Consider the following 16,961-nt stretch of genomic DNA (forward strand, 5'->3'; position numbering starts at 1 on the left):
GAAGAACGGAATCTGCAGACACTTATCGTTAAAATGTTCTTTGGCGTCCTGACATTTCTCTGTCACCCACAATGGAAATACCGATACATGCAGGGAAGTGGGCATAGAGAAAGTTCACATGCTTCCTAGGGGAGGAGATAGTAGGGTGGGCCGGCTTTTTCAAATAGAGTATCCTGGTGGATTTTTATTTTGCAAACTAGAATACCAACAGGGTCAAACTCAAGGCATGATCTTATTTATCACTATGAGTAAGTTGTTTATATACTGTATTGTCATTTTGATATATGATGATTGGTCATTCCCGTAAGGGGAGTGACAGGATATGGTGTTGAAATTTAAACACCATATTCCTGCACCAAATCTGCATCTCCTGGCAGAAAAATCACATCACTACTGCATCAAAACAGCATTGTGTTGGGGTTTTTTTTGGTTTTTTTTTTTGTTTTTTTTGCCAGAACATGCAGATTTGGTGCAGGAACATGGTGTATAAATTTTAGCACCAAATCTGCATATCTGGGCAAAAAAAAAGTGGTTTTCTGCTAGGAAATGTAGGTCTGTGAACTCAGTTCACCAGAAGTGAGATCACTGAGTTAATGAAGTCACCTGAGGTCAGTTTACCTGTGGTCACAGGTGGGGTACTGTGTTAAACTACAGCTAAAGATAAACTGAGTGATATCACAGCTACGGCTCAGTCAGTCTCTGCCTGAACCCCACAGCGTGCGGATATGTTCTGTGTCTGTGCATTGTGACTTCAGTATGTAGCAGAGCCTAAATCGTGGAACCTCATGTGGATTATGTCGGAATCGGGTGTTTGGGGTTAATAAAGGAGTGAAAGAGGTTGGGGTTTTTTTGTATTTTGTTTCAAATGAAAGATTTTTTGGTGTTTGTGTTTTTCTTTTCACTTAAGATTAGTTATGGGGATGTCTCCTAAACACCTCCCATTAGTACTCTAGGGCTTAGTGGCGGCTGAGAGCTGTCTTTAACTCCTCATATTACACCAATTGCCACTGAAACAGGGCAATTGGGATGAGCTGGGTAAAGTACCAGGATTGTCACATGTAATGGATGTGGCATCCTGGGAGGCTGCAGACTGCTATTTTTACGCTGGGGGTTCAATTACCATGGTCCTCCCCAGCCTGAGAATACCAACCTTCAGCTGTCAACTTTACCATGACTGGGTATAAAAATTGGGGGGAGGGGGCGACTGCACACCATTTTTTAAAATTATTTAAATATGTTTAAAAAAAGCCACATTGGGTCCCTCTTATTTTGATACACAGCAAAGATAAGCACATGGCTGGGGGCTGCAGCCTGTAGCCGTATGCTCTATCTGTGTTGGGTATCATAATATGGGGGGGACCCTACGTCAATTTATGTATTTTTACACCACTATACATACGCAGACAGCATGTGCGATTCCACGCAGTTAGACACGCTGTCACACAGGGTGGGGGTACGATCTGACTGCAATCAGAGACGCTGGGATTGCTGGTGGGTGAGGGAAGCAGTGCCTATGCACTGAGGGTTATGAGTGGCCCTGGAATTGGTGTTTTTGCCGCATCGGAGACTCAGTAAGTATAACGATCCTGCTTATCTTTATTTTTGTTCTTTAATTTTTCGCGTGGCCAGATCTGGATAGGCAGCTGGAGTTCCTCAAGAACTGGGGTCGATGCATGGATACTAGGTATCCTGCGCGGATCTGGACTTTTACAGTCTAGGTTTGCCGATCACTAATCAAGGTATCATTTTATTGAGCTTTCTATGGCCTACATGCCCATATAAACGGACATATATTCCTACTAACAAATTCCATGAACCCGGTCTGTAAAGTGTAAGTAGTGATTGACGGTGGCGTGTATAATGATGGGTTTGTAGCTACCGTATATATTAGCCTTAGGCTACATTCACACGAACATCCCGTTTTTGCGATCCGCAAAAAACGGTCCTGTTTTTTCACGGATGCATCTGTGTGGCACACGTGTGACATCCGTTCCGGTCCGTATACGGGCCGTGTATCGTCTGTTTTTTTGAGAACCGCAAAACACGGAAGCAGCTAGATAGACAAATAGATAGGGATAGCTAGATGGATAGATAGATGGATAGAGGGATGAATGAATGAATGAATGAAGGAAGGAAGAAATGGATAGAGGGATAGACAGATAGATAATAGATGAGAAAGACATATAATGTCCCACTCCCCAGCATTTTGTAATCTTGCACCCTTTAGTGCCTTTCATGTGGCACTAAAGGGTGCTTAGCCTTGTATTTAGCCAAAAAATAAATAAATTAAAAAAACGACGTGGGGTCCCCCCTATTTTTTGTAGCCAGCTCGGGTAAAGCAGACGACTTCAGCCTGCAGACCACAGCTGGCAGCTTCACCTTGGCTGGAAATCCAAAACTGAGAGCACCCCACGCTGTTATTTTAAATTTAATAAATAATTTAAAACAAAAACGTGACTTCCCTCCCAAATTGGATCACCAGCCAAGGTAAAGCGGAAAGCTGCGGTCTGGTATTCTCAGACTAGGAAGGTCCGCGGTTCTTGGACCCTCCCCAGCCTAAGAATAGCAGGCCGCAGCCACCCCAGAAGTGGCGCATCCATTAGATCTGCCAATCCTGGTGCTTTGCCCTAGCTCATCCCATTGTCCTGGTGTGATGGCAAACGGGGTAATATATGGGGTTGATATCAGATGTGTAATGTCACCTGGCATCAAGCCCTGGGCTTAGTGATGTCACGGCATCTATCAGATACCCGATATCACTAACCCAGTCAGTAATAAAAAAAAATAGACGTCAATCAAATTTTTATTTGAAAAACACTCCCCAACACATTTTCTCTTTCACCAATTTATTGAAAAGAAAAAACAAATCCGGGTCCGGCGTAATCCAATAAGGGGGTCCCACGACGCGCCATACTCACTGTCCCAGTCAATAAAGAACAGAACGTTCCCCATTGGCTGGAAGAGCAATGCAGTGACCTGAGCTAACATCATGAGGTCAGCGCAGGTCACTGCAGGGCATGACCAGTGCTGACTTCTGGAGGTTAGCAAGGTACATTACTCCTGACGTCAGCGCTGGTCACCTCTCGCGAGTGGCCTCTGACGTCACCGCTATTCACAGTCTCAGGCCGCCCGCGAGAGGTGATGTGAGAACGCGGCTGTCAGTGACAAGCGCTGACGTCAGGAGTGCAGGACTTCATCACCGCAGATAATGAACTTTACTAACCTCCTGACGGCAGCGCTCATCATCCCCGCGGCTGCCTGCACTGCTGTGTGGGCAGCTGCTGACACACTGCAGTGCGGGCATATGCACACAGACTGCAGTGCGGGCATATGGGGATACACTGCAGTGCGAGCAGCCGCAGGGCTGGCGGGGGAGCAGGACACAGACTGCAGGGGCACCTGACGGACGTCACACGGAAGTGCTTCTGTGTGGCTTCTGGGAATTTTACGGGCCCATTGACTTGTATTGAGTCACGGTCCGTTATTGCGGATCAGAATAGGACATGTTCCATAATAATGGAACGGACATACGGCATGCGATGTGCTTTTTTGTAGGGTCGGATGCACATGGAAGTGCTACCATGTGCCATCCGATCCTACACAAAAGGCATTGAAAAGATGGTTATGTCTGTGGGTCCGCAAAGAAACAGGAACTGACCAGGACAGACGGATCAGTCATGTGAATGAGTCCTTATACACAGGACTGGACGCGAGTGCATACAGGACTAATCGGGCCTCTGCCCACGGGCCATCATTCATTTCCCTTTCGGACTCTTTTTCATACAATCACATATGTATGTCTTGGTAAGGCTACTTTCACACATCCGGTTTGTGCCTGATTCAACGGATCCGTCGCAGATTGTGTAAAAACTGATGCAACGAATCCAGCAAAAAACTGATTTGTTTTTTTTTCTTTTTGAGAGAGAGGGAGAGAGACCCAGTCATCACCGCACACACACTGGCACTACGGCCCCCATCACCACACACGCGCAACAACTACCGCCCCCATCATGACAGCACACACACCAGCACTACCTGAGTGATGTCACCGCTGACAGCATGACTCACTTCAGTTGCTCCATGGAGATCACAGTGAGCGGCGGTATTCTACGGCCGCTCCTGTCAGCTTCAGATGTAGCAGAGCTGGAAGCATCGTGGGACCTCGTGTGGATTATGATGGATCTGGAGGGGTATTTGGGGATTAATAAAGTGGTGAAAGAGGGTGTTTTGTTGTCTTTTATTTCAGATAAAGGATTTTTCGGTGTCTTTATTTACTTTCACTACAATTTAGTGAAGGGGGTGTCTCATAGACACCTGCCATCACTAAGCTAGGACTTAGTGGCAGCTATGGGTTGCCATTAACTCCTTATTACCCCCAATTGCCACCGCACCAGGGCAGTTCGGGATGAGCCGGGTAGAGTCCTGGGACTGTCTCATCTAATGGATGTGGCAATTCCGGGCAGCTGCAAAAAAAAAACCCGGATCCATCGTTGGTTTCCGGCTTGTGCCGGATGATGCCGGATCCGGTGCCCATAGGCTTCCATTATACAACATGCTGGATCTGGCGTGGTCCGTTTTTTTTGCCGGTCAAAAAACGTTCCATGCTGCGTCCTTAAGGCCACATTCACATGTTCAGTATTTGACATCAGTATTTAGAAGCCAACACAAGGAGGGGAACAATCAGAGTAGTATAATAGCTACACGTCACCACTCCTGTATTTATCTTGGTATTGTCTTACAAATGCTGATGTGAACTGCTGACCATGTGACCGTGGCCTAACAGTGAAAACATGCACAAGTGGTTCACATAGGCTCCTAGCACAGTCCTGCACACCTGCCATACTCCGGGTGCAATGTTCTTACAGTGGTCCCTGTTTAGCCCCTGGACTCGCGGCTTCCCTGGCGAGTACGATCCAGTCTGACGAGCTGCGCCCTCTGGCGGCCTCACCTGGTAGTGCATGGCTTGTCAGCGGAAGCACGTGTGCTGGTGAGCGGAGGCTCGGTATGGTCTCCCCGGGCTGCCGCTGCATCTTCCGGCGGGCACTCCTGGTGTCGCACCGACTAAGCAGCGGCTATACCCGTATATGATACTATGTCTCAGGACTTTTATCACCCGCCGGCCAAGAGGTTCAAGCCGGGCTTCATTCACACCAATCACAACTGGAAAGGAGCCATGCAGCCCGGGCCCAGGAAGCAGCCGGTGCCAATAGAGCAGCAGCGACGTAATCTGCCCATATACCAGGCCCGGGCACAGCTCATAGGGCAGCTCCGGCAGCTGGAGAGCGCGGTCATCATCGGTGAGTGGCTGCAGCCGCGGGCTGGGCCTTGTGCTCCTGCTGTGTGTATGTGCCGCCTTCAATATGTATTTGCTGCCTGCAGTGTGTGTGTGTGTGTGTATATATATGTATGTATGAGTGAGCGCTGCCTGCACATGGTGTATGTGCTGCCTTCAATATGTATTTGCTGCCTGCAGTGTGTGTGTGTGTGTGTGTATATGATATATATATATGTATGCATGCATGCATGCGCGCTGCCTGCAAAGGGTATGTATGTATGTATGTATATATGTGCTGCTTGCTTGCAGTATGTATGTATGTGTATTTGTGTGTGCACGCGCACTGCCTGCCTGCATTGGGTATGTATGTGTTGCCTGCAGTATGTATGTGTGTGCATGCGCCCTGCCTGTATTGGGTATGTATGTATGTGTTGCCTGCAGTATGTATGTATGTGTGTGCACGCGCCCTGCCTGCATTGTGTATGTATGTATGTATGAATGTGTGTGTGCGCCCTGCTTGCAATGTGTATGTATGAGAGAGCTGCCTGCCTGCAGTGTGTGTATGTGTGCGCGTGCGCATAGCCTGCCTGTAGTGTGCATGTGCTGCCTGTAATGTATACTGTATTTTAGGCTAGTTTCACACTTGCGTTCAGCGCATTCCGTCACTATGGAGAATAGCGCAGTCCGTTAACGGACCGCGCTATTCTCCATAGAGTTGTATGGACGACGCACTGTAACGCAAGTGTCTGCGTTGCATCCGCTGGACGACGCAGCGGCGTTATTTTGACGCTGCGTCTAGCGGATTGAACGCAGCATGTAACGTTTTTCTGCGCTTGGCGGAGTGTCAAAAAAACGCAATCTGCAGGAATCCGTTAGGCGTCCGTTGTTTTTATAATGGACGCCTATGGTGGCGGATTCCGTTAGAATGCGTCATTTGACGGATTCCGTTAACGCAGCTGACTTTACACAACTGCGCATGCTCAGATGTGTAAAGTCAAGGAAAAAAAACTACAACGGACTGCGTTATTTTGTACGATCTGTAGCATGCGTTGTGCCACTATATGCAACGCATCCGTTACATGCATCACACAACGCAATGCTACGGATCCTGTCCAACGCAAGTGTGAAACTAGCCTTACTGATATGTAATATGTGTACTGACATCTTGTAATCAGGGTTACGGAGTCGGAGTTCATTTTGGTGGAGTCGGTATAAAATGCTCCGACTCCTAAAATATATATAATAAATTGGGGACAGCAGTGCAATGCAGAATGTGCTCAATATTTTTTCATATGAATTTGAGAAAGTTATGAATGTCCTATAAATGGTTGTTCTATTACTGATCTAAGGCTACATTCACACACGGAGTTTTTGCTGCGTTCTTTGAGGATACGTTTTTCAGCTGCAAAATCAGATCAGCTTTTTAAAAAACCGCATCACCTGAAAGGTTTTTGAGCTCATAAATAATGTTTTCGATAGCAAAAGCAGATTAGAAAACACCACAAACTGACATGCTCATTCTCTGTGAGGCACCTCACAAAACGTCTGAATGTCCTATCTTTTCACCCATTGCCTTTGCTGGATGCCAGAGTCACTGCATTTCACTGAACTATTTTGCCATCAATGTTCGATATGTTTGTGCTAATCCTAAAGTATCATTTTGCTGTTCTTCTGTTGTAATATCTGTTTGTTCCTCAGTTACATGAACAGCACTGTGGCTCCATCTCACACATATTCTTTTCTTCTAGGTGTTGTTCATTACTCTCATTCATCAGTTTAATTGTACTTATGTTTGAAGCAGTGTCCGTTACAATGGCAAGAACCTGTTCTTTTTTGAGTTTGTAATCTTGCAGAAGGTTATCCACTAAAGGCCACGTCTCACTAAGCAACATCGCTGCTGAGGCACAACTTTTGTGACGTTGCTAGCGATGTTGCTGTGTGTGACATCCAGCAACAACCTGGCCCCTGCTGTGAGGTCGCTGGTTGTTGCTGAATGTCCTGGGCCATTTTTTAGTTGTTGCTCTCCCGCTGTGAAGCACAGATCGCTGTGTGTGACAGCGAGACAGCAACAACTAAATGTGCAGTGAGCAGGAGCCGGCTTCTGCGGATGCTGGTAACCAATGTAAATATCGGGTAACCAAGAAGCCCTTTTTTTGGTTACCCGATATTTACCTTCATTACCAGCATCCGCCGTTCTCACGCTGTCAGTGCCGGCTCCCTGCACACGTAGCTGGAGAACACATCGAGTAATTAACCCGATGTGTACTCTGACTAGGAGTGCAGGGAGCCAGCGCTAAGCGGTGTGCGCTGGTAACCAAGGTAAATATCGGGTTGGTTACCTGATATTTACCTTAGTTACCAAGCACAGCATCGCTTCCACGCGTCGCTGGAAGCTGGTCGCTGGTGAGATCTGCCTGTGTGACAGCTCACCAGCAACTCGTGTAGCAACGCTCCAGCGATCCCTGCCAGGTCAGGTTGCTGGTGGGATCGCTGGAGCGTCGCTTAGTGTGACGGTACCTAAAGCGACGCTCCAGCAATCCCACCAGCAACCTGACTTAGCAGGGATCGCTTTAGCATCGCTACACGGGTTGCTGGTGAGCTGTCAAACAGGCAGATCTCACCAGCAACCAGTGACCAGCCCCCAGCCAGCAGCGACGCGTGGAAGCGATGCTGCGCTTGGTAACTAAGGTAAATATCGGGTAACCAACCCGATATTTACCTTGGTTACCAGCGCACACTGCTTAGCGCTGGCTCCCTGCACTCCTAGCCAGAGTACACATCGGGTTAATTACCCGATGTGTAGTCTGGCTATGTGTGCAGGGAGCAGGGACTGATAGCGTGAGAGCGGCGGACGCTGGTAACGAAGGTAAATATCAGGTAACCAAGGAAAGGGCTTCTTGGTTACCCAATGTTTACCGTGGTTACCAGCGTCCGCAGAAGCCGGCTCCCTGCTCACTGCACATTTAGTTGTTGCTCTGTCGCTGTCACACACAGTGATGTGCGCTTCACAGCGGGACAGCAACAACTAAAAAATGGCCCAGGACATTCAGCAACAACCAACGACCTCACAGCAGGGGCCAGGTTGTTGCTGGATGTCACACACAGCAACATCACTAGCAACATCGCTGCTACGTCACAAAAGTCGTGCCTCAGCAGCGATGTTGCTTAGTGAGACGTGGCCTTAAGGCCTGGAGAAACTGGCTGGTGTGATGAGCTTTAGTATCTTTTACTGCTAGTGTCTTGCTAACAATTTCTTTGTCACAAACCTATCAAACATTGATGCAGAATAGTTCACTCTGTGACGTGTGCAGGCATCCATTTTAAGAAACATCTTTTGAGAGTCTTTTTAAGTCTTTTGTTTAAAGGCCCCTTTACACACTGAGACTTTCTAGCGATCCCACCAGCAATCCCAACCTGGCCGGGATCGCTACAAAGTCTCTGGTGAGTCTCTGGTGAGCTGTCAAACAGGCAGACCTGGCCAACGACGCAACAGCGATCCGGACCTGCAGAACGACCTAGCTAGTCATTGGGGACGTTGTAAAGCAGCTTTTTGAAAGGGAAGTCGCTAACGAAGTCGCTGTAAAGGCCCCTTTACACACTGAGACTTTCTAGCGATCATGCTGCACAGCGGGAAACAAAGGACCAAAGAATGGTCCTGAGAGATGTGTAGTGATCAGCAACCTCCCAGCAGGGGCCAGGTCGCTGATGTGTTTCACACACTGCAATGTCGCTGGGGAGGTCGCTATAACGTCACAAAATCGGTGTCGTTACAGCGATGTCGTTTGCAATGTTGCAGTGTGTAAAGGGGCCTTAAGGGCTTCTTCAATCACTAATTTTCTAATGCTTTCTCTTTCCGGAGAAACACCAAATTTGCGGGCCATTTTTCCACTAAGAGCTGTAAAAGCTGGTTGTGCAAATAATGATAATGGTACACCGTCCTTCACAACAAGCTGTATGAGATGGCTTTTAAACATATCTGCTGTCATTGTTACAGTAACTTTCTTTATCGTTCCTATGGGAGACCCAGACATTGGGGTGTATAGCTTCTGCCTCCGGAGGACACACAAAGTACTACACTAAAAAGTGTAGCTCCTCCCTCTGAGCTTATACACCCCCTGGATAACCAAATCTAGCCAGTTCATTGCTTTGTGTTCAGGAGGCATACATCCACACATGCATTCTCATCTGATTTTTCATTTTGGAAAGTTTTTGAAGAAAAGCGGGTCCAAGCCTGGACTCCCGGCATGTCCCTTCTCACCCCACTGTGTCGGCGGTGTTGTTAAGGTTGATTCCAGGGCTGGAGCCTTACATGTTGCGCTCCTTCACCATCCCTCGGGCTCTGGCTTGAAGTGGGAGCCAGCACGGTTCTCCCTGCTTTGCAGGAGGCCGGTCTCCATCCGCAGCCCTTCAGGATCCTGCTGGACGGAGCACTCATCCCCAGGGACTTGAAACCCTGCGTCTCACAAGCTAAGTATCTGAGACGTTTATATTCGGGGGGTCCCTTGTACTTTATTGTTGGGGAGAGTGTGCTGTGTAACTGTTCTGACATTTCCGGCCGGTTCTCTGGTTGTCACCTGAGAACCGCGCCGATGGGGCCTGCGCGCCGGCCGCATCGCTTAAATTTAGGCCCCGGCTTCGCCTGAGGCCTAGTTTCGATTTCACTGCCCTTGCATGTCAATCATGCAGAGGGACAGTGTGGCTCCGCCCAGCGGCCGTTCGGCACAGGGGAGGGACACTCCTCTCTGAGTAAATGTCCCCTCCCCTGTAAATCTCCTTGGCCCTCCAGATCCCGCTCTCAGAGTAGGTCCCGCCCCCTCTCCTCGCTCCGGCGTCATTTTATCAGCGTTCTCTCAGCGGTCGGCGCTGGCTGCAGCATCCCTGCTAATCTGTCTGGGGGTCCGGGCTGTGGGATCTGGAGGGCACACAAACGGTCTGGTAAGCCACAACCTCCGGTTGTGGACCTGCTTATATACTCTCTGGGGGTCATTCTGGCTCAGAGCCCCCACTTCAGCAGCATGTCTCACACGAGGAGCAAGGCTGCAAGGCTGTAGTCAATATGCACTGCATGTAAGCTCGTGCTGCCTGAACCGAGCACATATCCACATTGTGATGCCTGCTCTAACCTGACAATGCCTCAGCCTGGAATCGCACCCACAGTGGTCCCTCCGGCTGCTCCGGCTCCGGTGGCTGAACCCCCGGCTTGGGTAGAATCCTTCTCTAGGTCAATCTCCCAGTCTTTTGCCGACTCCATGGGACAGCTGTCCCGGACTTTGCTGAACATGCATCAGCCCCCTTCTCAGGGCGCCTCTGCTGCTAGGGCTCTCTCAGCGGAGCTCACAGAGGATTCTTCATCTGGTCCCAGACCCCGTCCTCCTAAGAGGAGACGCAGGGCTCCCTCTCTTTCCTCGTCCCGCGGCTCTGATTCAAGAGCTGACTCGCAGGACGAGGAGGATGCCGTTACTGGGGGCTCGGAGGCTACCTCCATGTGCCCCATTGATCTGTCCGAAAGTGACTCAGATGTTAGTGATTTGATTGCGTCCATTAATTCTGTACTGGACCTTAATCCGCCAGTATCAGAGGAGCAACCCTCTCTGGCAGAAAAGCACCAGTTTACCTTGCCTAAGAGGACAAGGAGTGTGTTCTTTAACCACTCCAGTTTTCAGGCCACTGTGACCAAGCCTAGGGCCTGTCCTGACAAACGCTTCCCAAAGCGTGATTCTGATGACAGTTTTCCCTTTCCACCTGAGGTGGTCAAGGAGTGGGCTCATTCACCAAAGGTAGACCCTCCGGTGTCTAGACTCTCAGCCCGGACAGTTGTATCAGTGGCTGATGGCACCTCTCTCAAAGATTCCACTGACCGTTAGATTGACCTTCTGGCCAAATCTGTATATGAGGCGGCAGGGGCCTCGTTCTCCCCATCTTTTGCAGCAGTGTGGGCTCTCAAAGCCATCTCTGCTTCTCTAGAGGAGATGCATTCCCTCACCAGGGAATCTATGCCCGAAATGGTTGCCTTAACTTCCCAAGCTTCAGTTTTTTCATCCTATGCCATGTCTGCCATGCTGGAGGCTTCTCACCGCACTGCGGTGGCTTCGGCTAATTCCCTCGCTATCCGCAGGATCTTGTGGCTTCGAGAATGGAAGGCAGATGCTTCTTCAAAGAAGTACCTTGCTTGGCTCCCTTTTGCTGGATGAAGGCTATTCGGCGAACAACTGGATGAAATTATTAAGGAAGCTACTGGCGGGAAGAGTACTTCCATGCCACAAACTAAAACCAGGAAACCTGCCCAGGGTAGGAACCAGTCGAGGTTTCGTTCCTTTCGTTCCTCCCAACTGGTCATCCTCTAAGCCCTCGGCCTCGTCCACTAACTCAGCCAAGGACCAAAGACCCAACTGGCGCACGAAGCCGCGTCCTCAGAAGACCGCAGGAGCTGCTGCCACTAAGGCAGCCTCCTCTTGACTATCTGGCCTCGCCACCAACGTCCTTGGTCAGTGGCAGGCTCTCCCACTTTGGCGACGTGTGGTTTCAACACGTCTCCGATCAGTGGGTGCGGGATATCATCTCCCACGGCTACAGGATAGAATTCTCTTCCAGCCCGCCAAACAGATTTTTTCTGTCAACTCCCCCCTGCTCCAAGGCCGCCGCCTTCTCTCAGGCCGTGGCATCCTTGCAGGCCAACGGAGTAATTGTACCGGTTCCCGCCCGGGAACGGTTCAGAGGTTTCTACTCAAATCTCTTCCTAGTCCCCAAAAAGGACGGTTCCTTCCGGCCCATCCTGGATCTCAAGCTTCTCAACAAGCATGTTCAGGTGCGGCATTTTCGCATGGAGTCTCTGCGGTCAGTCATTGCCTCTATGACCCAAGGAGATTTCCTGGCATCCATCGACATCAGAGATGGCTATCTGCATGTGCCAATTGCAGTTTCACACCAGCGTTGGCTACGTTTTGCAATCGGAGAGGAACATTTCCAATTCGTGGCTCTCCCCTTCGGGTTAGCCACGGCCCCTCGAGTATTCACCAAGGTCATGGCAGCAGTGGTTGCGATTCTGCACCTCCAGGGGTTGGCAGTGATTCCTTACCTGGACGACCTTCTAGTCAAGGCTTCATCCAGCGCAGACTGTCAGCGGAGTGTCTCGCTCACTCTCGCCACGCTTGTTCAATTCGGGTGGCTTGTCAATCTGCCCAAATCCACTCTGACTCCGACCCAGAAGCTCACGTACCTAGGGATGCAATTCGAGACTCTGCCGGCACTTGTGAAGCTGCCCTTAGTCAAACAGCAGTCCCTCCATCTGGCGGTGCGCTCTTTGCTGAGGCCCCGCCGTCATTCCATCAAGCACCTAATGCAGGTGCTGGGTCAGATGGTGGCGTCAATGGAGGCGGTTCCCTTTGCCCAGTTCCATCTGCGTCCTCTGCAGCTGGACATTCTCCGCTGTTGGGACAAGCGGACTTCCTCCTTGCACAGGTTAGTGGCTCTGTCGCCACAGACCAGGGGCTCCGTTCAGTGGTGGCTTCGGCCTCTCTCTCTGTCTCAGGGACGCTCCTTCCTGGCCCCGTCCTGGGTGATCCTCACCACGGATGCCAGTCTATTCGGCTGGGGAGCGGTATATCTCCACCACAGAGCGCAGGGCACTTGGACTCCGTCCGAATCAGCCCTCTCGGTCAATGTGCTGGAAACCAGAGCTGTGCTTCTAGCTCTCTTAGCCTTTCACCACCTGTTGGCGGGCAAGCACATCCGAGTCCAGTCAGACAACGCGACAGCGGTTGCCTACATCAATCACCAAGGCGGGACACGCAGCCGCCTGGCATTTTGGAGGTACAACGCATCCTTCAATGGACGGAGGACTCCAAGTCCACCATATCCGCAGTCCACATCCCAGGCGTAGAAAACTGGGAAGCAGATTATCTCAGCCGTCAAACCGTGGACAGTGGCGAGTGGTCCCTGCATCCGGCAGTGTTTCGGTCAATCTGCCGCAAGTGGGGCACTCCGGAAGTGGATCTAATGGCATCCCGGCTCAACAACAAGGTTCCGGTTCACGTGGCTCGCTCCCACGATCCTCAGGCCTTTGCAGCGGACGCTCTGGTTCAAGATTGGTCCCAGTTTCGTCTGTCCTACGTGTTTCCCCCTCTAGCTCTCTTGCCCAGAGTCCTGCGCAAGATCAGAATGGAGGGCCGTCGGGTCATCCTCATTGCTCCGGACTGGCCCAGGCGAGCTTGGTACCCAGACCTGCTCCATCTGTCCGTAGAGGTGCCGTGGCATCTCCCGGACCGTCCAGACCTTCTCTCACAAGGTCCGTTTTTCCGCCAGAATTCTGCGGCTCTCAGATTGACGGCGTGGCTCTTGAGTCCTGGATCTTGACGACTTCTGGTATTCCTCCTGAAGTCATCTCCACTATGACTCGGGCTCGGAAGTCTTCCTCGGCCAAAATCTATCACAGGACCTGGAGAATTTTTCCTGTCCTGGTGTCGCTCTTCCGGCCTTGCTCCTTGGCCTTTTTCCTTGCCGACCCTCCTGTCCTTTCTACAGTCCGGTCTGCAGCTAGGACTATCCCTCAATTCCCTCAAGGGACAAGTCTCGGCTCTGTCAGTGTTGTTCCAGCGGCGTATCGCCCGGCTGGCTCAGGTGCGCACCTTCATGCAGGGCGCGTCTCACATCATTCCGCCTTACCGGCGGCCCTTGGATCCCTGGGACCTCAATCTGGTCCTCACGGCCTTGCAGAAACCCCCCTTTGAGCCTCTTAGGGAGGTTTCTTTGTCTCGTCTTTCACAGAAAGTGGTCTTTCTAGTGGCCATAACTTCCCTCAGGAGAGTCTCTGATTTGGCTGCGCTCTCTTCGGAGTCACCTTTTTTGGTTTTTCATCAAGACAAGGTGGTTCTCCGTCCAACTCCAGACTTTCTCCCTAAGGTGGTTTCTCCTTTCCACCTTAACCAGGACATTTCCCTGCCTACCTTTTGTCCGGCTCCTGTTCATCGCTTTGAAAAAGCGTTGCATACTCTGGATCTGGTGCGGGCGCTCCGGATCTATGTGTCTCGCACCGCTGTTCTTAGGCGGTGCACCTCTCTTTTTGTGCTAACCACAGGTCAGCGTAAGGGCCTCTCTGCTTCTAAGCCGACCTTAGCTCGTTGGATTAGGTCGGCCATTTCCGATGCCTACCAGTGTACTCAGGTGCTTCCCCCGCCGGGGATCAAGGCACACTCGACCAGAGCTGTCGGTGCCTCTTGGGCTTTCAGGCACCAGGCTACGGCTCAGCAGGTCTGTCAGGCTGCCAATTGGACTAGTCTGCATACCTTTTCAAAGCACTACCAAGTGCATGCTCATGCTTCGGCAGATGCGAGCTTTGGCAGACGCATCCTTCAGGCGGCTGTCGCCCATTTGTGAAGTTAGGCTCCGCCTACTTCTCAGTTTTTCTGTTTATTCCCACCCATGGACTGCTTTGAGACATCCCAATGTCTGGGTCTCCCATAGGAACGTTAAAGAATAAGAGAATTTTGTTTACTTACCGTAAATTCTTTTTCTTATAGTTCCGTATTGGGAGACCCTGCACCCTCCCTGTTGCCTGTTGGCAGTTTCTTGTTCCGTGTGTTATCACCGGCTGTTGTTGTAGACAGAGGCTCCGGTTGTTCCGGTTCTTGCTCTATCTCTACTTGTGGGTGGCTATTCTCCTTCAGCTTTTGCACTAAACTGGCTAGATTTGGTTATCCAGGGGGTGTATATGCTCAGAGGGAGGAGCTACACTTTTTAGTGTAGTACTTTTTGTGTCCTCCGGAGGCAGAAGCTAAACACCCCAATGTCTGGGTCTCCCAATACGGAACTATAAGAAAAAGAATTTACGGTAAGTAAACAAAATTCTCTTTTTGTCACTTACAAAATATCTTGTTAATGATGTTTGAGATGCTCTTTCCTCCACCTTTGTCTGGCAGGATGTGCTAGGCACTGGTTTCTTGGTGCTGCTGTTATCTTTCTCAAAGAATGAGCAGTCAGTTTGTGGTGGTTTTCTAATCTACTTTTTCTATTGAAAACATTCTCTATGAGCTCAAACCTTTCGGGTGATGCGGTTTTTTAAAAAGCTGATCTGCTTTTTTGTAGCTGAAAAACGTATCCTCAAAAACCGCAGCAAAAACGCTGTGTGTGAATGTAGCCTTAGATCAGGAATAGAACAGCCATTTATAGGACATTTCATAACTTTCCCAAATTCCTATGAAAAAATATTCAGCACATTCTGCATTGCACTACTGTCCCCAATTTATTATACGAGGGGCGATCCAAAAGTAATGATAATCAATAATAAACACCATGAATATATTAAAAAAAATATATATTTTTCTACATAGTCTCCTAACAAGTCTATACATTTACTCCATCTCTTTTCTAAAGTTAGAATTCCCTTCGAAAAAAATTCTTGATCTTGACCCTCAAAAAAATCCCCAACAGCGGTTATCACGTCGCTATTGTCGTCAAATTTCTTGCCCCGGAGGTGTTCCTTGGTGGGAGGAAAGAGAAAGAAGTCACTGGGGGCTAGATCTGGCGAATAGGGGGGTGTTCCACCAGTTTAAAGCCCGCTTCTTGAATGGTTGCCATGGCAACTGCAGCTTTGTGAGCCGGCGCGTTATCTTGGTGAAACATCACTCCAGCCCGCAGTTTGCCACACCTTTTCTCCTTGATAGCCTCCCGCAATCTTCTTATTTGTTCTGCGTAGTAGGAGCCCGTAATAGTGGCTCCCTTCCCAAATAGTCCACCATAATAATTCCTTCAGCGTCCCAAAAAACGGACGCCATAACCTTCCCTGCTGAGCTTGACACTTTGAATTTTTTCGGCGTCGGCTCGTTTCCATGTCATCGATTGTTTAGTGTCGGGATCAAAGAGGTGGATCCAGGTCTCGTCCATGGTCAAAAAAAAAATTCTCCTTGTCTGCTTGGAACTTTTCGAGATTTGCTATTGAAATGTCAACTCGTTTCTTCTTTTGCTCGTCGGCTAACATTTTTGGCACCCAACGCGCGGAGATCTTTCTCATATGCAATTCTTTTGCAAGGATTCTTTGAATTTTGCCATATGAGATCCCTGTGACCTCAGCTACATGCCTGATAGTCACTCTTCGATCTGCCAATACAACTTCTTCAACTTTTTCACGTTTTATTCATTGAGGGACGTGGATGGGCGTCGATGTTCTTCCCAGCTTAAATTCCTTGGCCCAGCGTGCAACTGTGGGATATGGAGGAGAAGAGTCCCCCAATGTTTCCACCAAGTCACTGTGTATGTCTTTGGTAGTCATTTTTTTCAAGCACAGGTATTTGATGATAGCTCTGAGCTCGTTTTTTCCATTTTGATGTTCACTTCTCGGCAGTTCATATTCAAATGAATGTAGCTCCCGGGAATCGTGGCCTATTTAAGTGATTTTTTTTTTTTCCTGGACTTAGTGGGTACCTAAGAGAGAAGAAAACATTTTATTTTAATTTCTGTGTGCAATAGAAATAACCGATTATCATTACTTTTGGATCGCCCCTCGTATATTTTAGGAGTTGGAGTCGGTCCATTTTATACCGACTCCACCAAAATGACCTCCGACTCCACAGCCCTGCCTCCCTGCACAATGTGTTATCATGTAGAGATCAAGGAGTATGCCTGTAATAGTTTATCATTATAGTCACAGCGTTAGAGAGATTTTCTATGACTGGTGTCTCGTATGCGAGTCTTA

At 49.4% G+C, this 16,961-nt stretch overlaps 1 protein-coding gene across 1 annotated transcript in view; it reads left to right on the forward strand.

Annotated features, from left to right (window-relative positions):
- Positions 1–4,963: 4,963 nt before the first annotated feature.
- DHX33 (DEAH-box helicase 33) overlaps positions 4,964–16,961 on the forward strand; it is a 43,943-nt gene continuing 31,945 nt past the window's right edge. Inside the window, exon 1 of the mRNA XM_075336384.1 lies at positions 4,964–5,297. Coding sequence (XP_075192499.1) covers positions 5,093–5,297 — 205 coding nt within the window. The 5' untranslated portion in view covers positions 4,964–5,092. The remainder of the gene's footprint in view (positions 5,298–16,961) is intronic.

The sequence above is a fragment of the Anomaloglossus baeobatrachus genome, chromosome 2, assembly GCF_048569485.1.
Source record: "Anomaloglossus baeobatrachus isolate aAnoBae1 chromosome 2, aAnoBae1.hap1, whole genome shotgun sequence".
NCBI classification, from domain to species: Eukaryota; Metazoa; Chordata; class Amphibia; order Anura; family Aromobatidae; genus Anomaloglossus; species Anomaloglossus baeobatrachus.